Here is a 23,051-nt window from a genome sequence, read left to right on the forward strand (position 1 = left end):
CGATGCATGAGGGCAACGAAGGCAATCCCGTCTGGTCCGAACCGACAGAAGGTCTACTGTGGCACAAGTCACAGAAAATTTTACGGGAGGAATGTGTCACAACACACAGTGCATCGCACCCTCCTGCATATGGGGCTACATAGAAGCAGACCGGTCAGAGTGCCCATGATGACCCCTGTCCACCATCGAAAGTGGCTACAATGGGCATGCAAGCATAGGAACTGGACCTTGGAGCAGTGGAAGAAGGTCACCTGGTCAGATGAGTCCTGTTTTCTTTTACATCACGTGGACGGCCGTGTACAGTACTGTGCAAAAGTCTTAGGCACATAAGATGTTTCTCAAAAACATTTGTCTTAAGATGGTTATTTATATCTTCAGCTTTAGTGTGTCAATAGGAAATATAAATGCTAAACTCCCAAACATTACTTTTGCAAATAGAAAGGATTAGAATAGAATAACAGGGAGCCCTGCAACAGATGTCATGGCCCCCACAGAGCCCCCCACTGAACATCGTGTCAGTCTGAGATTACATGAAGAGACAGAAGTAATTGAGACAGCCTAAATATATAGAAGAACTGTGGTGAATTCTCCAAGAAGCTTGGAACATCCTATCAGCCAACAACCAAGAAAAACTGTGTCCAGGTGTACCTAGGAGAATTGGGGCTGTTTTGAAGGCAAAGGTGGTCACACTGAATATTGATTTAGCTTTTTTATGTTTACTGGACTTTGTATGACTAAGTGATAAATAAAACTATTTATGTCATTATTTTTGTAGACATCCTCACTATGCAACATTTTTCACAAGTGCCTAAAACTTGCACAGTACTGTATGTTTGCGCCGTTTACCTGGGGGATTGATGGCACCAGGATGCACTGTGGGAAGACGACAAGCCGGTGGAGGGAGCGTGATGCTCATTCATGTGGACGTTAATTTGACACGTGCCACCTACCTAAACATTGCTGCAGACCAGGTACACCCCTTCATGGCAATGGTATTCCCTGATGGCAAGTGGCCTTTTTCATCAGGATAATGCGCACTGCCACACTGCACACATTGTTCGGGAATGATTTGAGGAACATGATGAAGTGTTCAAGGTGCTCAAATTCCCAAATTCCCCAGATCTCAATCCGATTGAGCATCTGTGGGATGTGCTGGACCAACAAGTCCGATTCACGGCTGCTCCATCTCACAATTTATAGGACTTGAAGGATCTGCTGCTAATGTCTTGGTGCCAGATACCACAGGACACCTTCAGGGGTCTTGTAGAGTCCATGCCTCGGATGGTCGGCACTGTTTTGGCAGCATGCGGAGGACCAACAGCATATTAGGCAGGTGGTCATAATGTTTTGGCTCATCAGTGATATTACCCAAAGAAGATTTAAAAAAAAAATAAATAAATAAATTACCAAACTATTATTATTATTATTATTATTTTGTATTATTAAGCATATGTATTATTGTATTATTTACAAATGTAAATTGCATAAATTACGGCATAAAAATAAATATCAGATGGCTACAAACTACATAAAAATAACAAATTGATAAGTTCAGTTGGTGTTTTAGGTCATTAAAAGTTCAATTCTATTAAATGCTGGACATCATACAGTTGAGATGGCAATGATTTAAATAATAATGATGATATGATTATTTAAAATATTTAATGGGGAGAAAGATAAATATTTATTGCTGACCTTTACATTTTCTCTCCACATGTGAACAGATATTTTCTGGACACATGCCTTTTAAAATAATCTTTGGCCGTGGCAATTATCCCCCATTCGCATTCTCCTTCGCTCTCATTAATTTTTAATAGACATTTGTATTTATTTTTTTTTTTTATTTATTTTTTTTTTATTACATTCATCAGAAATTCTGTTTTCTTTAATGTCAATAGTGTTTAACACTGCTTAACACATGGTGAATTCTTGCTGCATTATGGGCGGTTAACAGGTGTTGTGCTAGTGATGGAGCATTAGTGGAGCACTCTTGGAGCAAGAGAAAACAATGATGCGCCGATTTTCAAAAAAACCTGCTCCTCGCTCCACTCACATACAATGCACTGAATGTGAAACTGCTGCACAACGTGACACACTGTCAGTGGTGTTTAACATACAGTTATGTGGAGCAGGATTTTGGACAAAATACATTTCACAGTGGGTGGGCCTACAGTACTTAGCGATGGGCAAAATATCTTGTCACTCGTAGTGGTTGTTTGGGACAAAAACTAAAGTTTGCCTTTTATTGCATTGCTCATGGTTGCACTGTTATAAAGCGGGATCAAGTATTCAGGATTTAAAAATATGGAATCGTGTTTTGGAATGAGCTCCCGATTACCTGGTGTGTAGTTTTGTTGAGGAACTCCTTGTGAGATTTCACTCGCCGAATCTCATTGTAATAGTAGGTCTGTGCGTGTTCGTAAAAAGCGTTCTCCAACCTGCAGACATAAACACACAATGGGCCTCATTCATGAAACATGAGCAGAACAAATTTGTGTAAATCATTCGTAAAGCCTTTCTGACGTAAATTCTCGGATTCATAAACGTTTTCGTATTTTCAAAAAGTTAGTCGGTACGAACAAAACGTACACTTGCTCCTGACCATGTGTAAATTGTGCGCAAGACATCCAAAGGTGTTGTGTTCTTTCAGTCAAACTGTCACGACTTCATTTTGATAGAAGTAAAATTAAATAATTAATGAAAAAATTCAATGATAATTAAATTAGTGAAATTAACCTTAAAAATAAAAGAATTATTAAAAAAAAAAAAAAAAAAGGAAGAAAATAAAAGTTATTTTTAAACCATAGCCTATACTTATTTAGAAACGCTTATTTACTGCTTAAGTATAATTTCTTCTCAACTCTGCTTATCGTTTTCCCAGCAGAAGTGAAAAACCTTTTTTTTTTTAATATGAGCTCTATAATTTAGGTTTCATATTTGAATTAGCATCTGTAATTACCACATTCAGTTGATAACGTGTGTTCAATGCTAATGCTGTTAAACCCATAAATAAACACATCGCGGACTGGTGCATACCCAATACAACTGGGGGAAAAATAGAAAAAGCCTTCACATTGTAGTATAGCTTCAAAATCTGTATTATCATACAGCGTTTCGGTCAAAGACCTTCTTCAGGCATTCTATTTATTTCTCTGAAGATTCTTCCAGTTGCAAGTATATCACTGTTACCATCATGATTTACCCGAGATGTTTCAAAGATGATGCTGGGGATGCACTGCGAACTGAACCAGACAAGGTTAATGGTGATGAACATCCTCCTCCCAATGTGAACTGAATTTTTTTTTTACACTCATGTCAAACCATTTTTATTTACTTCTTGAACTGTTTGAGTCACAAAAGAGCGTCATATGATGGCAAAAACATGCAATAACATAAGTCCTCACTTTCTATGAGACTTGCGCCTGCTAAATTAAAATGTTACGATGTGAATGCACTTCATTCATAAAAACTATTTCATTACTGTTCCACATAGATGTTAACCGCATTTACTAGCAAGTCTGGTGCCTTCCTTATATGGCATTTTCAGGGGGGTGGATTATGATAATTGTGAATGAACATGCACACACCACCTCTTTACGAATGTTTGAAAGTCACTAACATACACGTTTTACAAAAAAATCTGGGGAGTATGATGCGTTTGTGAATACAGGATTGGAATGACATAAAGGTGAGTAAAGACAGAATTTTCATTTTTGGGTGAACTATACCTTTTAATGTAACAGAATATGTTAGTTTTTTTTTAATAATCTTTTTAGCTTTTGTTTCAGTTTCAGGTATAATTTAATCGAACTTGGATGTTTTTAATTGTGCTTTTGTATTTTATTTTCATCTTAGATATTTTAATTGACTTCTTGTTTCCCTATTCATTGTTTTAGTCTTTGGTTTTTATTTATTTGTTCTAAATCATTTTGAAATATCTGCCTATACATTTATAATATTTGCTTCAGCAGTACACTTTGCAGCAGCACTCTGGCTGTCGATCGTAACACTTCTGTTGATTATAAATGTTCTTCATAAATAAATGACTTGGCTAACCTGATGATGTATCCCACCAGGTGGTCAGTATGGGGCAGGACAAACAGGGACTTCCCAGAAAGGTCACAGGCACCACACAGAGTAGAGGCCCTCTCAGATGCCACCAGATCTTCACCTGAGACACACAAGCACAGCTTTACCTAACAACATCTACCTGAGACAGAGATCGGTTTGGGAACACTCATTTCACTTTTTGTGATACCTGGTGGAAGAGGAGTCTTCTTCTGAATCAAAACCACAGCGACCTTCGTGTTTCTGCCTTGTAAACTTGTTCTGTGGGGAACAAAAAAATAAAAAAATAAAAAATAAGAACACACCTGTTATATTTGTCCTAAAGGTATATTCTAGGGATGCTCCGACCTGAACAGTGTAATTAAACTTAATTTGACAGTTTTGGTTATTTATTCATTCTCACTACTTTTACATAATTATTATTATTCATTAATTTAATATTTATATTTAAATAATAAAGACAGTTTCACAGCACGCGCCAGTTTCCCTTCGCCGTGTCGTGCGGAAAAAACTATGTACACAAGATTTTATTATTCATCTCTCATACTGCATTATCTTTCAACATTCGGCCAGAGTTCCCCACACACCCGTGATGACATGACAGTGATGCTTAAGTCTTAAAGTAGTCACTCGCCTTTTGTGACTTGGGTGATCGGTTTATGTGATCAGTCAAATTATGAGACCATCGATCAAGTCACAGGACATGAATAACAGCTGATAATGATGCAGCATCCCTAGTATATTCACACCGAATTTAGTTGTGAACATCGAAACAATGCATTCCTTTTGGAGATAGACCAATAATCGATTTGCCCGATATATTTTTATCAGTTTCTTCATATCAGGTCTTCACAGGGTTGCATTCAAAATGTGGGACACAGCTAAATATTATATTTTTGGCAATATATATATATTTTAATAATTAAAATACTTTACTATAATGAATTAAATATCAACCCAAAATGGTACAACAATAGCATACCTGTTAATTGTTGAATATTCAAGAAATTCTGGACCTCTGAGGTAGGACAGGCCAAAACAGTAGCGTTGCCTGAATTTCCATTTTGGTAGGTCAAAATTTTACAATTGAGCTTTTTCTGTTTCTATGTAAAACATATATGTTTCAACTGCCAAAATGTGCAAAAAAATGTTTTTCAATAATTTTACTGTAAACATGCCTATGTATTTGTAAAGTTGTAAAATTATTTATTTAGACTTTTACTTTAAAATTAATAATGTTTTTTTTTTTTTTTTTTTTTTACTTAAACGGCACTCATAGTCCTCAATAGTAAATAATGGCCGGAGTGCTTTAACTCATGCTCTTAGTGTGAAAAGGCTTTAACTCCTAACGTCTTGTCCTTTTACTGTACTTTATCTCCACATTCTAAAAGCCCTTTTATTTAAACTCTACCTGACGATTTCCACTTTGGTTGCACATTCCGATTGTTTTTCCTTCCATTGCGGATCGTCCCAGTCCAGCTCATAAAACAGCACGACCAGCGCGGGCACCAGGTTGAGATGTTTGTTCATCCAGCCCGTCTTCAGAATGCCTTTAGGGATATACCACTCATATGATGTCCTCTGTCATGAAAAGAGAGCATGTTAGCGATCCTAAGTCAACACAGTCGCACAACAGTCATGAGCTTCCAAAGTAAAAAGAATAAAAGCAATTAAAGGATTTAATTAAAAAGGGCTAGATGTTCATATTGTCACATTTTTAAGGGTTCATTGATGCATACTCTAATTCTAAGGATTTGTTCACAGTAATTGCACCCAAATCTGATTTGCAGAACTCACAAGATACATGTGAAAACATAAGTGACAGAGGCATTCCAGTATTTACACAATCATGCATGCTATAAACTGTTCCCGAATCCACTAACTTGTTCACTCATTCACTACATAGCGAACAGGCGTGGGCTATATAACAAAAACTCTATTACAATATGAATAATTTTATATCACAATAACGATATACAGCTGAAGACAGAAATTTACATACACTTAAGTTGAAGTCATTAAAACTAATTTTTTAACCACTCCACAGATTTAATATTAGCAAACTATACTTTTGTCAAGTCTGTTTGGACATCTACTTTGTGCATGACACAAGTAATTTTTCCAACAATTATTTACAGAAAGATTGTTTCACATTTAACTGACTATATCATAATTCCAGTGGGTCAGAAGTTTACATACACTAAGTTAACTGTGCCTTTAAGCAGCTTGGAAAATTCCAGAAAATTATGTCAAGCCTTTAGACAATTAGCTTCTAATGGAGGTGTACCTGTGGATGTATTTTAAGGCCTACCTTCCAACTCACTGCCTCTGCCTCACTTGAAAGAAATCAAATCAAAAGAAATCAGCCAAGACTTCAGAAAACAATTGTGGACCTCCACAAGTCTGGTTCATCCTTGGGAGCAATTTCCAAATGCCTGAAGGTACCACGTTCATCTGTACAAACAACAGTAAGTTAGCTACTTAGCTATTATACCGCTCAGGAAGGAGACACATTCTGTCTCTTAGAGATGAACATAGTTTGGTGCGAAAAGTGCAAATCATTCCCAGAACAACAGCAAAGGACCTTGTGAAGATGCTGGAGGAAACAGGTAGACAAGTATCTATATCCACAGTAAAACGAGTCCTATAATGACATAACCTGAAAGGCTGCTCAGCAAGGAAGAAGCCACTGCTCAAACACCATAAAAAAGCCAGACTACAGTTTGCAAGTGCACATGGGGACAAAGATCTTACTTTTTGGAGAAATGTCCTCTGGTCTGATGAAACAAAAATGGAACTTTTTGGCCATAATGACCATCGTTATGTTTGGAGGTAAAAGGGTAAGACTTGCAAGCTGAAGAACACCATCCCAACTGTGAAGCATGGGGGTGGCAGCATCATGTTGTGGGGGTGCTATGCTGCAGGAGGGACTGGTGCACTTCACAAAATAGATGGCATCACGAGGAAGGACAATCATGTGGATATATTGAAGCCACATCAAGACATCAGCCAGGAAGTTAAAGCTCGGTCGCAAATGGGTCTTCCAAATGGACAATGACCCCAAGCACACCTCCAAATTTGTGGCAAAACAAAGTCAAGGTACTGGAGTGGCTATCACAAAGCCCTGACCTCAATCCGATGAAAATTTGTGGGCAGAACTGAAAAAGCGTGTGCGAGCAAGGAGGCCCATAAACCTGACTCAGTTACACCAGTTCTGTCTGGAGGAATTGGCCAAAATTCCAGCAACTTATTGTGAGAAGCTTGTGGAAGGCTACCCAAAATGCTTGACCCAAGTTAAACAATTTAAAGGCAATGCAACCAAATACTAACAATGTGTATGTAAACTTCTGACCCACTGGGAATGGGATGAAAGAAATAAAAGCTGAAATAAATCACTCTCTCTATTATTATTCTGATATTTTACATTCTTAAAATAGTGATCCTAACTGACCTATGACAGGAAATGTTTTCTACGATTAAATGTCAGGAATTGTGAAAAACTGAGTTTAAATGTATTAAGGTGTATGTAACCTTCTGACTTCAACTGTATATCACGATAAAGTAATTTTTTCCTGGGAATTCAATAAAAATAGTTTTATGTGCTGTATTAAATAACCATATTGTAAAGTCTATTTTTGTTAAATCCAGGCAAAGAATTAAATACTTTTTCATTATAAAAGGAACTCGACAAACAGTTGAAATAAAAAAAAAATAACAAAACAACCACAACAGCAACTCGGTTTTAAATCAACCTTACCATAATGCTACATTTCATATTATGCCACATTTCAGTCTGATATGTTGCTGACAGATTTATTATTATTTTCTTAAACTTTCCTCAAGAAACTCAACATCTTCCCAAAGAAATGCAACAAAGAAAATAATACACAAGTAAAAAAATAAACACTTTATTAGGCTCTATAATTACACTGTATAACAAATTTGTTTGTTTAGTTTTTTTGTTCCTGGGTAGTAAGTGTTATGCCTCAAAAGTATAGAAAATGGCTGTTATTCCCCAAAAACTTTGCTTTTGTGACCAGGACAGTGATATTTTGAAATGTACCTATTTCCAATGAGAAAACGGGCAAATTTGTGTCTTTTCGTTCACATAAAGTCAGAAAAAACAACATATGAATCCAAATTAACATGTATTTATACTAAAGTAATATTCAAAGCCGTGCTAGTCTATAATGGTAACAAGTACCCATTTCTTCCCCTGGCTCACTTGGTGCACCTCAAAGAGGATTACAACAGCATCAAAACCTTGCTGGATGCCTTGAAGTATGATGAGTATGGCTGGGAGGTCGTAGGAGACTTCAAAATGGTGGCATTCCTGATGGGTCTCCAAGGCGGTTTTAACGTTTCCCTGCTATCTTTGCCTTTGGGACAGCAGGGACACCAAGGCGCAATATCACAGGCGGGACTGGCCACAGTGGACCGAGTTCTCTGTGGGGAGGAACAACATCAAATGGGAGCCACTTGACCCCCGGAATGTGCTGATGCCACCACTGCACATCAAATTGGGCCTTATGAAACAATTTGTCAGAGCTCTAGATAAGGAGTCAGCAGCCTTTAAGTACCTTCAAGACTTCTTCCTTAAGCTGTCTGAGGCAAAGGTCAAAGCCGGTGTCTTCACCGGATTCATATGTTGTTTTTTCTAACTTTATGTGAACGAAAAGACACAAATTCGCCCGTTTTCTCATTGGAAATAGGTACATTTCAAAATATCACTGTCCTGGTCACAAAAGCAAAGTTTGTGCGGAATAATAACCATTTTCTATACTTTTGAGGCATAAGCAATTAGGAAATAACACTTACTACCCAGGAACAAAAATTGTGTTACATAGTGTTATTTAAGCAATCCCTGTAGAGAATATATGAATATCTAATTTCCCTAATATCAAACATCATTGTACAGAATTTATGTAAGGGTGATGATGTGTAGTTTAAAATCCATTTATTTTGGGAGTCACGTGATGCCATGTGAGGAGCAAACGTGTGAGCGGCGAGCTCTGCATACTTTGCTAGTTTTTAATTATTTTTATGTCATAAACCAGTGAGATTTGACACATCCTGCTACATATCTGTTCTTTGAAGTTAACATTGCAAAGAAGTCAAAATCCTCGGGCTCTGGAGATATTAAAAGACACATACGTGCTCAAGCTGAATTCTCTGACGGGCCTGTGGACCAGGGACTCGGTTTGGATGGTGCGGCGGGAGAAATCCAGCACCAACTGTCCAACATGTCTGTGAAAGTTGTTGCCGACTTAGAGGATCTTGCTGTAATACTTCGATCGATTACTGCGATGGAATCTTGGTTACAAGACTGTCGGACGTCGAGAGACGGATCAATTATCTGGAGTCATCGGAGACGGAATTAGCTGCTAATCCACTAGCGACCAAGACAGACTTGGAACGAATTTTTGAAAAACTGGAGGATTTGGAAAACCTTGGTAGGCGAAATAGCATCCGAATTGTAGGAATTCCTGATCATGAGGAAGGCAGAGATATGGTGAAATTCCTAGAAGCGCTCTTCCCGAGTCTGCTCAACATAACAGGCCATAAGCTGGAAATCGAGCGAGCTCACAGAGTTCCGGCTCGGAGAACCGCTGAGGGAGACAGGCTCTGATCAATTCTGGCCAAATTTCTGATTTCATCCGATAAAGATCTTTTGTTACGCAAGGCAAGGAGCAAAGGAAAGCTTTCTTGGAAGAATCACAACATTTTCTTGTTCCCAGACTTTGCAAATTCGACAAGAGAGAAATGTGACCGATTCAAGGAATGCAAGAATCTCTTACATCAACGAAAGATCGCTTTTGCTCTGATGTTTCCGGCCAAACTGAGAATAGCTACTAAGGATGGCCGCAAAGTATTTACATGCCCGCAGCAAGCACTGTCTTTCATTAAAACATTGGAGTGAGTAAGCCCATGGTGATTTTCATGTTGCTGTCTAGTAGAACATATCTCATAGTCTCATTAAACATATACTCGACTGTCCGAGGAAACTGTGCACCCTTTTCATTTCTCTTTGTGCTGGTTCTGCCTAGCGGCTGGAGTTTGTTTGTGTAGTATCATTTCTTTGGGACAGCTTGTGGATGAACTGCTCGTTTTGGGTGCTTATGCCTCCTGTTGGATGGAGTTGGTTTTGTGAAATATTTCTTTCAGGGTACTGGAGTGAGTTTGACTGCCCGAAGAACTGAACGGTTCTTTTTTTTTTTTTTTTTTTTTTGCTGGTTGCGCTAGAGGCTGGAGCTTGTTGTGGAGGAGCACACCTTCGAGACAGTTAAGTGGATGAATCTACATGTTTTTTCTGTGTTTATTCCGCTGATGGGCTGGAGTTTGTTTTATAGACTATTTTTTGCTGTGTAATTGTGTCTCACAAATTTGTACAGAAGCACCGAACTTGAGCAATCTGACGGCAAAGTTGTTGCGGGGGGTCTCGTAGGCATACATGAACTCTGTTCATGTTTGGAGGGATAGACGCCAGTTGGCACTGTCATGAGTGGGGTTAATGCGCACGTTTTTCTTTTTTCTGTTTGTTTGGTTCAGGGTTTGGGTCAGGTATTTGCAAAAGGGATACATTAAAGCACCAACTATATGATTTATTTTTCTCCATATGTGGCAACACCTCTAAACTCAACAGGATGTGATCTGAGACTAAAATGTTTCTAATTGAGCAATCCACAACAGATGAAATGAGGGACTTGGATTTCAAGAAAAAAATCTATTCTAGAATAAATCTTATGGACTGATGAAAAAAAATGTATAGTCCCTCCCAGATGGGTTTAAGGGATGGGCATTTTATTTGTTTTGTCTATTCGAGTACTCGGTGATTACTTGAGCACTCGGAGGTGTGGAGGCACATTGACGTGTACATATACAGTATGTACTTGTCTATGTACATAAACAGTTGAAGTCAGAAGTTTACATACACTTAGGTTGAAGTCATTAAAACTCATTTTTTAACCACTCCACAGATTTCATATTAGCAAACTATAGTTTTGGCAAGTCGTTTAGGATCTACTTTGTGCATGACACGATATTTCCAACAATTGTTTATAGACAGATTGTTTCACTTTCAGTTGACTATCACAATTCCAGTGGGTCAGAAGCTTACATACACTAAGTTAACCGTTCCTTTAAGCAGCTTGGAAAATTCCAGAAAATTATGTCAAGCCTTTAGGCAATTAGCCAATTAGCTTCTGATAGGCTAACTGGAGTCAGTTGGAGGTGTACCTGTGGATGTATTTTAAGGCCTACCTTCAACCTACCTGTCATGAGTGGGGTTAATGCGCACGTTTTTCTTTTTTCTGTTTGTTTGGTTCAGGGTTTGATTGTTGCACCAATGTGGAATGTGGTCTTTATCATTTTATTTTTGACACACAATCTATTTTTTCTCATATGTCAAAATATCAAATGTTAATATGAGTGGACTGTCTCTCACCACGTGGAATGTGGGGTTGGGGCACCCCATAAAAAGAAGGAAGGTTATTTATTTTCTTAAACTTAAGAAATATGATATAGTGTTTCTCATCTTTCACCGCAGGAAGCTGAAAAACTGTGTGGGTGCCTCGTGCTGCCCTGGGCAACTGCCCATGTCGCCCATGCCTAAATCCACCACTGGGCACGTGTTTCCAGTATTTTCTTTCTAAATTTAGTTTTATTAATCAGATAAGGATGAAAGACAAAACAATTACTAGTTGTAAGCCTAGTCTTTCTCACTTTAATGAAAATATAAAAATGGTCCATTCAGACTTTTACATTTTCTAAAGTTTCTCTAAGGAGATACCCCTGAACCCCCATACAGTATCATTCCTCAGTCACAAGGGCTTCTATGCCCCCATACTTGGATATCTGAATGTAAAGAAATATGAAAATAATTGTATGTAAAAAATATATTGCCATTATGATTCAAAATGAACAGATCATCTTATAACATTCATATCCAACTGTACTCCATTGATAAACTCTATAAAATATTTTAATATTTTAATAGAAGATCCCTCAGACACCACTGCTTTGGCTGTCGCTGGGCCCCCAACGCAGTTTCGTATAGACTATTTTGGCTGTTTAGGATTTTTATTTCTCCTCTTCTTCTGCCAACTTGGAAATTCAAAAAAATGTGCAATGTGCAAATGTGAATGAATATCGTGATAAATATCGATATCAATTTATATGAAAAAGCATATCGTGATAATATTTTTTGCCATATTGCCCAGCCCTAATGTTGATTACCACAGAAAATAACTTCGACTCATCCCTCTTTCTCTAAAGAATAAAATCACATTCAGTAAGGAACATACAATGAAAGCAAATGGGTCCAATACACAAAAGATTAAATTTACACTGTTTTTCAAAAGTATAGCCACAATCCTTAAGCATAATGTGTGTTAAATCACTGTGACAAAAAAGTGTGATAAAATTGCTTATTACACGGCTCTCTGGAATATTCGATTCTGATTAGTCATTGGTGCCACGTAGTGGCCTGATATTTCTCCGTAACAACTGCACATCCAAGTATCAGACCGCTCATCCGGGTATTGGGAGCCATCTTTCCTGCTTCTCGGATCAATGTGCGATCTCTACAAGTAAGCTAATAAAATAATTTAAAAGTTTCATGTCCATTTACTTATTAGCCAAGTAGTCTTGTAATAAGATGCTTAATGAGTATTCAGATGTTCATTAATTATAAAATAAACACCAACAGAACAAAAATGACCCTTTAAGTTGGCCAGCGAGTCCTTACATAATGACAAAATTTGATGCATTATATTTTGGTTATGCCATTTTTTGTACTTTTTGTAACAGACTGTGTTATAACAGCCTATAATAATGAATAACCAAGAAACTGGAGCAACAATGAGACACAATGCAGCAGCCAAAGGTGTCTGTCTGACATACAGTTGAAGTCAGAAGTCAGAAGTTGCCAAATACATTTAAACTTAGTTTTTCACAATTCCTGACATTTAATCTTAGAAAACAAGTCTTAGGTCAGTTACGATCACTACTTTATTTTAAGAAAGTGAAATGTCACAATAATAGTAGAGAGAATGATTTATTTCAGCTTTTATTTCTTTCATCACATACCCAGTGGGTCAGAAGTTTACATGCACTTGGTTAGTATTTGGTAGCATTGCCTTTAAATTGTTTAACTAGGGTCAAACATTTTGGGTAGTCTTCCACAAGCTTCTCACAATAAGTTGCTGGAATTTTGGCCCATTCCTCCAGACAGAACTGGTGTAACTGAGTCAGGTTTGTAAGCCTCCTTGCTCGCATATGCTTTTTCAGTTCTGTCCACAAATTGTCTATTGGATGGAGGTCAGGGCTTTGTGATGACCACTCCAATATCTTGACTTTGTTGTCCTTAAGCCATTTTGTCACAACTTTGGAAGTATGCTTGGGGTCATTGTCCATTTGGAAGACCCATTTGCGACCGAGATTTAACTTCCTGGCTGATGTCTTGAGATATTGCTTCACTATAACCACACAGTTTTCCTTCCTCATGACTCCATCTATTCAGCAAAGCACCCCCACAACATGATGCTGCCACACCCATGCTTCACGGTTGGGATGGTGTTCTTCGGCTTGCAAACCCCAACCTTTTTTCCTTCAAACATTACAATGGTCATTATGGCCAAACAGTTACATTTTTGTTTCATCAGACCAGAGGACATTTCTCCAAAAAGTAAGATCTTTGTCCCCATGTGCACTTGCAAACTGTAGTCTGGCTTTTTTATGGTGTTGGAGCAGTGGCTTCTTCCTTGCTGAGCAGCCTTTCAGGTTATGTCGATATAGGACTCGTTTTACTGTGGATATAGATACTTGTCTACCTGTTTCCTCCAGCATCTTCACAAGGTCCTTTGCTGTTGTTCTGGGATTTATTTGCACTTTCGTACCAAACTACGTTCATCACTAGGAGACAGAATGCGTCTCATTCCTGAGTGGTATGATGGCTGCGTGGTCCCATGGTGTTTATACTTGCTTACTATTGTTTGTACAGATGAACGTGGTACCTTCAGCCATTTGGAAATTGCTCCCAAGGATAAACCAGACGTGAGGAGGCCCACAATTTCTTTTCTGAGGTCTTGGCTGATTTCTTTTGATTTTCCCACAATGTCAAGCAAAGAGGCACTGAGTTTGAAGGTAGGCCTTAAAATACATCCACAGGTACACCTCCAACTGACTCCAATTAGCCTATCAGAAGCTAATTGGCTAATTGCCTAAAGGCTTGACATAATTTTCTGGAATTTTCCAAGCTGCTTAAAGGAACGGTTAACTTAGTGTATGTAAGCTTCTGACCCACTGGAATTGTGATAGTCAACTGAAAGTGAAACAATCTGTCTATAAACAATTGTTGGAAATATCGTGTCATGCACAAAGTAGATCCTAAACGACTTGCCAAAACTATAGTTTGCTAATATGAAATCTGTGGAGTGGTTAAAAAATGAGTTTTAATGACTTCAACCTAAGTGTATGTAAACTAATGACTTCAACTGTTTATGTACATAGACAAGTACATATTGTATATGTACACGTCAATGTGCCTCCACACCTCCGAGTGCTCAAGTAATCACCGAGTACTCGAATAGACAAAACAAATAAAATGCCCATCCCTTAAACCCATCTGGGAGGGACTATAAATTTTTTTCATCAGTCCATAAGATTTATTCTAGAATAGATTTTTTTCTTGAAATCCAAGTCCCTCATTTCATCTGTTGTGGATTGCTCAATTAGAAACATTTTAGTCTCAGATCACATCCTGTTGAGTTTAGAGGTGTTGCCACATATGGAGAAAAATAAATCATATAGTTGGTGCTTTAATGTATCCCTTTTGCAAATACCTGATTTCTAACAAATGTTAAAGGCTGAAATCAGTGTTTATATGGAGACCAACTGGTCCTCAGTATCCTCTGTGGGCGTGGCTTGGGAGGCACTTAAGGCGGTTCTTAGGGGCCAGATCATACAGTTTGCCTCATTCATCAAAAAATCCAAAGCATGAGAACTCGTGGAGTTGGAAGGGAATATTAAAAATGCAGAGGCAGAGCTGAAGCGTCGAATGTCGTCTGATGGCCTCGGAGAATTGACCCGATTGAAATACAGATATAATACTATTTTGTCACGGAAGGTGGAGTTTTTGCTATTCAGGGCAAGACAGTCTTACTTTGAGTTTGGGGACAAAGCAGGGAAACTTTTGGCAAGATATATAAAACAAAGTAGGGTTGCAGATTTCGTGCATTTTCCTTAACCGTTTAACACGTTAACAATCAATAATTGGTTAATCATTAATAATTAACAAGATACAAAACGCACGTCTTTTTCTAATTACTTATTTGAACAATAATAGTGGCACATTAGTTATGTGAAACAATACAAAGCACAAACTATTTAAACGAACAAAATAATAAAACAGTAAGGCTCTCGCTCGAAACGGCTGCTCATTTACACCTGTCCTAATTCAACAAATGGCGCCGCCAAAAAAACAATGTAAAATGGGGCACAACTACTGCCATTTCTAGACTAGCAAAGGCAGGCCAAACCAAACCCGTTTTTTAAATAAACATAAAGTGCTGTATAAAAGGAAAATAAAAAAGACCTCTCCACAATAAACTGAAATCCTACTGGTTTGTATTTAAGAAAATTAACATATCTACACAGGCAGGAGTGAGTAAAATACTCTTAAACTCACCACAACATATTTAAGACCAAGGCCTACTGGATTTTATTTAGAAAAATGAGCATATCTACGTGTTCAGGGGTGAGTCGTGCGTGCAGTCTGTTCACTCTAAGTCCAACTGCAGAAAACACCCTCTCTGATGGCACAGATGTCCCTGGGATGCACAAATATTGCCTGGCCAACTTGGCAAGCCTCGGGAATCCTTCCGCGTTCGCTTTCCACCAGTTAGTGGGGTTTTCTTTATTGCGCGGCAGTAGTTTTCCTCAACTGCATATGTGAAGTATGCCCTTGTGTGGTATAAAAGTTAACATAGGCTATGTGTGCTCTGGAGAAATGGTACATATACATTGTCGGTTAATACATTTTTAATCAGTTAATTCTTAATGGCAATTAACGTTTAACGGTTAATCGTTGACATCCCTAAAACAGAGTGTCTTTTTTCTACCATTCCCTCAGTGAAATCTGCTGGTGGTGAAATATTTACCTCAGCCATTGATATTAATAATGCTTTTAAAGATTTCTATCTTGACCTTTATAGTTCCACATCTTCGTCCACCAATGAAGATATTAGAAATTTTGTGGAACCATTAGAACTCCCTAAACTGACGACGGAGCAAAACAATTCTCTTGATTCTGATAACCTTGTAGGAGCTTGACAAGTTAATTAAGGCCCTGCCTACAGGCAAGGCTCCGGGGCCAGATGGCTTTGCTGCTGAGTTTTATAGATCTTATGCTACAGAACTGGCTCCACTTTTGTTAGAAGTTTATACAGAATCATTGCAGAATGGAAAGCTTCCGCCAACCATGACACAAGCACGGATCAGTCTGATTCTTAAAAAGGACAAAGATCCATGCGAGTGTCAGAGTTACCGTCCATTGTCCCTAATCAGGCTATACATTAAAATGTTGTCAAATTTTGGCTAACTGATTAAGTTATGACATCTCTTACACATATAGATCAGGTGGGGTTTACTCAGGGCCGTAGCTCTTCTGATAACATTAGGCGTTTCATCAATATCATGTGGTCAGTGGCGAATGATCAGACTCCGGTCACTGCCATCTCACTTGACGCTGAAAATGCATTTGATATGGTAGAATGGGATTATCTTTTTAAGTTGTTGGAAATATACGGGTTCAGGAATACGGGTTACTTTATAGACACCCGGTAGCGGCTGTACAAACAAATGGATTCATTTCAGATTATTTTACTCTGGACAGGGGCACCCGGCAGGGTTGCCCTCTTTCCCCATTATTTTTCTGTCTTGCCCTGGAACCATTAGCAGCCGCGATAAGAAGGGAAGATGATTTTCCAGGGGTGGTGGCGGGAGGTGTGGCACATAAGCTTTTGCTTTACGTAGATGATATTTTATTATTCGTCTCCGACCCCACTAGAGCTATGCCTTGCCTCCACAGAATTATTAATTCCTTTTCTAAATTCTCAGGATACAGAGTCAGTTGGTCTAAATCCGAAGCTTTGGCTCTGACAGCGTACTGCCCAGTAACGGCTTTTCAGCCGGGTGCTTTCCAGTGGCCCAATCAGGGCATTAAATATTTGGGCATTTTATTCCCAGCAAATCTGTGTGATTTAGTTAGAGTTAATTTAGACCCCTTAATAAAAAGGTTTGAGCGATGTGGGCAGGTGGGTTTCATTACATTGAAAATCTCTCCCTGTAGATGTCCCCCTCTCTTATTTCAAGCAATTTGATAGCATAGCGAAGTCCTTCATTTGGAATGGTAAACATCCCAGATTACATTTCAATAAGTTACATAGGCCGGTTGACAGAGGTGGGCTAGGCCTACCTAAGATTTAGTTTTATTATTATGCATTCAGTCTCAGACATTTGGCTCACTGGTCGCTTCCACCTGAGAGAGCCCCTCCCTGGTTTTGTATTGAACAGGAAGTTCTTGCCCCTATTTTTTCATTGCAAAGCCTTTCTATTAAACTAACCGGAAAAGTTAAGTCACAACCCGTTATCTCGCATTTGTACTTGGTATGGACAAAAGTGTCCAGAGTGTTTAATTCTGACATTTATTTAAATGTTGCCTTGAGCATTTGGATGAACCGAAAATTATGTATTAATAAGTCCCCTTTCTGCTGGTCAGAGTGGATTGTGAGGGAGGTTAATACGCTCGGTGACCTATATGAAAATGGGGTGTTGAGATCTTTTGAAAATATGGTTCAACATTTTAGGATTCTCAGATCTCAGTTCTTTAGGTATTTACAGCTGCGCCACCTGCTCTGTACTATTTTGGGGGGTAGCATACACCCCTCTAAAGTGGCAGATACTCAGGAAGTGGTGAGTACTGCTTTTGGAAAAGGTCATGAGGCATCAGTGTATTACTCCCTGCTAATTTGGAGTCTGGGGGACGGGGCTTCAACTTCTCTGAAGAGATTATGGGAGAAAGATTTAAATTTGGTATCGGAGGAGGGAGTGTGGGCTAGGATTCTAAAAAAATGTCAAGTCTACATCTAGAGATTTAAGATCTTGCATCGATTCTATTGGACCCCCCTCTAGATTGCACAGGCTTGGTCTTAAGGACTCACCCACCTGCTGGCGATGCCAGTAAGAGGACGGGGACACAACCCATGTTTTATGGGGTTGTGTTAAGATTTAGGAATTTTGGTTGAGGGTCCAGCGCTTTGTATGTGACGTACTGGGCTCTCAATTTTCATTTTGCCCCAGACTGTGTATTTTGGGTGGGTGGGGGGGGGGGTGGTCCTGAATATAGGAGATAAATACATAAAAAGCTGGGTCCTAACCAGCGTGATGATTGGCAGACAGCTAATCCTAGGGGGATGGAAGTCAACTGATGCTCCCTCATTTTGTGAGTGGTGCACCGAGTTGGGTAAAATGGCAGCTTTTGAGGAGATGACTCCCAGACGGCTGGGGAACCTGGCAATTTATGGCAGAAAATGGGGCAGTTATTTGTCTCATTTGGAATAGTCCTAGTGAGGGGCAGTGGAGGGAGACCATTTTTTTTATTTTTATTATTGGTGTGTCCTTTTTTTTTTTTTTCTCTCTCTCTCTATCTGTTGAACTTTTTTTTATGTACTTATGTATTTCTATTTGTGTGTCTGTTTATATGTGGGTATGATATTATTTTGTATTTGTGCACTGGGGGGGGGGGGTTATAAAGGGTTATAAGTTGATTCTGAATGCATAATTCTGTGGTTAAATTTATTCTTGTCTATGTTGGAATCAATAAAAAATGTTAATGACAAAAAACCCATTTATTTTGGTACATGACACAGTGTTGTAGCTGTTATCCTCATCAGTGGTGGTTAGAATGTTGGGCTGTCTGTTTGACTTCCTCCATAGCACTTTAAAGTTGAAAACTCAGTATAATTTAAACGGGTCATGTAACTTTTGTGGTCTGTGGCGTGATATCGAGAAAAGCCGGATTGAGTAGAGCGAGTGACCCCACCCCTGTCTCTGGAGCACAGATATCGGGAGGCCTGCTGGACATCACAGAGGACCTTACCTGGACTACCAACACCAAATATCTCACCAAGAGGGCCCAGCAGTGCCTCCACTTCCTGCCCTGGCTGAAAAGAGCAAGTCTCTCTCCACCCATCCTCACCACATTCTACAGGGGCACCATTAAGAGTGTGCTGACCCACTGCATCGCTGTCTGGTATGGGAACTGCAACACTGCAGACCGCAAGACCCTACAGCGGACAGTGAACACAGCTGGAAAGATCATCTGTGTCCCTCTCCCACAGTCTTTTCCAGCTCCTACCATAGGGCAGACGGTTCCGCAGCATTCGAGCCAGTTCTGCCAGACTTCTCAACAGCTTCTTCCCCCAGGCTGTGAGAACCCTCAATACCCAATGCCCACCCACACCACCTGAAATGAGAACCCTCAAACATACATCTTTAATATGTGCATTAGACATTTTCACCATGCTGCCCAGGCTCACCTGGGACACATGTCTACCAGTTACATACGTTTACACATACTACTCTGAAGTTTACAGTTGTCCGCATGCTGTGCATTATGAAAAAATGTTTTATGTATACATTGTGTATTTATTACCCTTAATGTCCTTTGCACTGTCTGTTCTGTTGCACTAATTTTATATATATATATATGTATATATATATATATGTATGTATGTATATGGATAGTATATGTTTAGGTAGATTACTGTTCTAGCATAGGTTAGATATAAGTTAGGAAAATAATTTAGCTGTATTTTTTGTCCACATGTAACCGTGGTCCTGTGTGCCATGACATCGCGTTCCTTTGTATGTCTCTACATACAGTATAGGGGAATGACAATATAGCTCCACTTGCATGTTTGTACACCACCCACTTGAAACACAGATTCATGTGATAAGATGTGAAGCATATTTACCATTTATGAAGCACCTGAACGCAAGATGAATGTCATTAAATTTGCCAAAAATTTGTAATGCCGGAAAAACCCTGTCCATGTTATTATGTTGGCTTGTCATGATCTACTATTTAAGCTTATTAGGTTTTCCAACCTACTGAAATTCTATTTAAACTTATTATTATTATTAGTGATGCTTGCGAAGCAAAGCACTATTGTAATCTCACATACTTAATATTATTCTTCTTATTCCGTACAAAACTTCAGCAAATAACTCCTCCTGCACCCTTTGTAGTAGACCCATGAATTAGGTGTCAAATCGACCGGCCTATTGACGACACCTGTGCTATGACTTTTCTAAGGGATTGGGGGTACAGTGCACTCCTGGGGGACAAAAAACGTCCCAAAAATTTCCCATAGGTATACTAAGGCAAGGGTCTCGCCCATGAAAACATTTTTTTTCCCCTACTATGGCAGTCAATGCAAGAAAGTTGTCAAATCATATCTCCCAATCAGAATGACATAGAGACATGAGGGCAGGCTCATTTCAATCTGGCTACCAATCAGTCTTTAAGGACCATCTTGGAAATGGTGTAGCCACACCCTAGCAACCATTTATGGCACCCTAGCAACCACCCCCATAGACTTCCATTCAAAATGGCTCAGAAGGATATCTTCAGAACAGAATGTCGTAGACACTTGGGGATTGGCTCTTTTCAGTTAGATTAGTAATCAGCCAATAAGAATCTTCTGGTCACTGGATAGCCACACCCTAGCAACAATTTAGAGCACCCTAGCAACCAGCCCTATTGCTTTCATTTAGAATGTGATATCTTCGAATCAAAATGTCCTAGAGACATGACAGTTGGCTTGTTTTAATTGGGTGAGCAATCAGTCTACAACTATCATCATGGGAACTACTTAGCCAAGCCCTAGCAACCATTGAGCACCCTAGCAACCAAACACTATTGACTTCCATTCAAAATCACTAAGATGGGTATCTCAGGTTCAGAATGCCGTAGAGACTTCTGGGTTGACTTATTTCACTCAGGATAGCAAGGAGCCATGTTAAGTATCACCTTGGTAACTGCCTAGCAACCACTTGGGCTTACCCTAGCAACAAAGTAACAAATCACATATCTCTGTACCAGGACATCGTAGAGACTTCCGGGTTGACTTATTTCACTCAGGATGGCAAGGAGCCATGTTAAGTATCACCTAGATAACTTCCTAGCAACCAGATGGGGTTACCCTAGCAACCAAGTAACAAATCATATATCTCTGCACCAGAACATCGTAGAGATTTCCGGGTTGATTTATTTCACTCAGGATGGCAAGGAGCCTTGAATAGTATCACCCTCACAACTGCTTAGCAACCAGATGGGGTTACCCTAGCAATCAAGTAACAAATCACATATCTCTGCATTAGAACATTGTAGAGACTTCCAAGTTGACTTATTTCACTCAGAATGGCAAGGAGCCTTGCTAAGTATCACCTTGGTAACTGCCTAGCAACCAGATGTGGTTACCCTAACAACCATGTAACAAATCACATACCTCTGCACCAGAACATTGTAGAGAATTCTGGTTTCATTCATTTGACTCAGGGTAGCAAGGAGCCTTTTCAGTATCACCTTGGTAACTGCCTAGCAACCAAATGGGGTTACCCTAGCAACCAATTTGCCATTCAGAAAAACAAGCAAGGGGTAGGGTTGCATAGGACTTCTTGCAGCTGGCTGTCTATCTGTATGAATGTCTTTCTGTCTGTCTGACTGAAAGACCTTCAAACTTCCAACTCTTCAAATTATTTTAAACTTTCAGAAAAAAAAGTTTGTCTTCAAACTTTACTATCTAGTTATTATTATTATTATGTCTTTAATTCTGTCAATTTTATGTGAAGCCCTGCCCACTGATAGATATGAACATGCCACGCAAATGGATATTTATGTATCACGATATACACGATATAGCAACTTTTCGTGGGGGGGATTTTTCAGTTTTTCTCATTTGCCTACCCACTAAAACTGATACTGTTGGCCCAAAATCCCAAACCATTACTTCAACATTCAACAAAACTATAAACACTATTCACCTGTTTTCATTGGAATAGTCTGTGTATTTGCTGGTTTTTGAGAGTCATTTGAAACAAAAGTTTAAAGGAATGTTCCAGGTTAAGCTCAATTAAAGGAATAGTTCACCCAAAAACTATAAATTCATTCATTAGTTAAAAAATAAATAAATAAAATAAAAATAAATAAATAAATAATAATAATAATAAATATATATATATATATATATATATATATATATATATATATATACACACACATATAAATTGCACATAAATCTTGAATTTCTTTGCAAAGCAAAATAAAAAAATAAAAAAGTAAAATGGATGTATTGTACTGGATAGTGAAGGAAAAGCAGCCAACAAGCATTTCGGGTAATTCCTTCTGCTTTAAATTTTGCACCCAAAAATGACAATTCTCTCATGATTTACTCACCATTATGCTGTCTCAAACTCAAATGACTTTCTTTCTTTTGCAGAACACAAACTAAAATATTTTAATGTAGATGTGATGTGAATATATACATACAATGCAAGACAATGGTGTCCAAACGTTCAAACTCCAAAAAGGACAGCATAAATGTAATCCCCCGAAATTTAATCCATGTTTTTCTAAAGCTTGATTACACTTTCTAATCGAAGGGTAACCGAGATTCAAATCATGATTACACCAAGTAGACTGCAGATGGCAAGATTTATGTGGAAAAGGAGTTACATTTTGGTCATTTTTTTATTTATTTATTTTTTTTTGAGAGAAACCACATGAATGGTATGGATTACCTTTATGCTGTCTTTATGTCTTTTTTAAATCTTGAAAGTTTGGACTCCATTGGCTTGCATTGTATGGACAAAAACACCTCATATCTTTCAAGAAAGTAAGCAAAGATGACATAAGAGTGAAA

At 38.6% G+C, this 23,051-nt stretch overlaps 1 protein-coding gene across 2 annotated transcripts in view; it reads right to left on the minus strand.

Moving 5' to 3' along the window:
- LOC127412710 (trafficking protein particle complex subunit 11) overlaps window positions 1-23,051 on the minus strand; it is a 59,582-nt gene that overhangs the window by 34,763 nt on the left and 1,768 nt on the right. For both annotated transcript variants that reach the window (XM_051649299.1, XM_051649298.1), the window contains exons 3-6: window positions 5,480-5,649; window positions 4,259-4,329; window positions 4,057-4,171; window positions 2,339-2,438 (exon numbers count right to left, since the gene is read on the minus strand). In XM_051649299.1, the coding sequence (XP_051505259.1) occupies window positions 2,339-2,438; window positions 4,057-4,171; window positions 4,259-4,329; window positions 5,480-5,649 (456 nt within the window). The remainder of the gene's footprint in view (window positions 1-2,338; window positions 2,439-4,056; window positions 4,172-4,258; window positions 4,330-5,479; window positions 5,650-23,051) is intronic.

Source organism: Myxocyprinus asiaticus, chromosome 22 (genome assembly GCF_019703515.2).
Source record: "Myxocyprinus asiaticus isolate MX2 ecotype Aquarium Trade chromosome 22, UBuf_Myxa_2, whole genome shotgun sequence".
NCBI lineage: Eukaryota > Metazoa > Chordata > Actinopteri > Cypriniformes > Catostomidae > Myxocyprinus > Myxocyprinus asiaticus.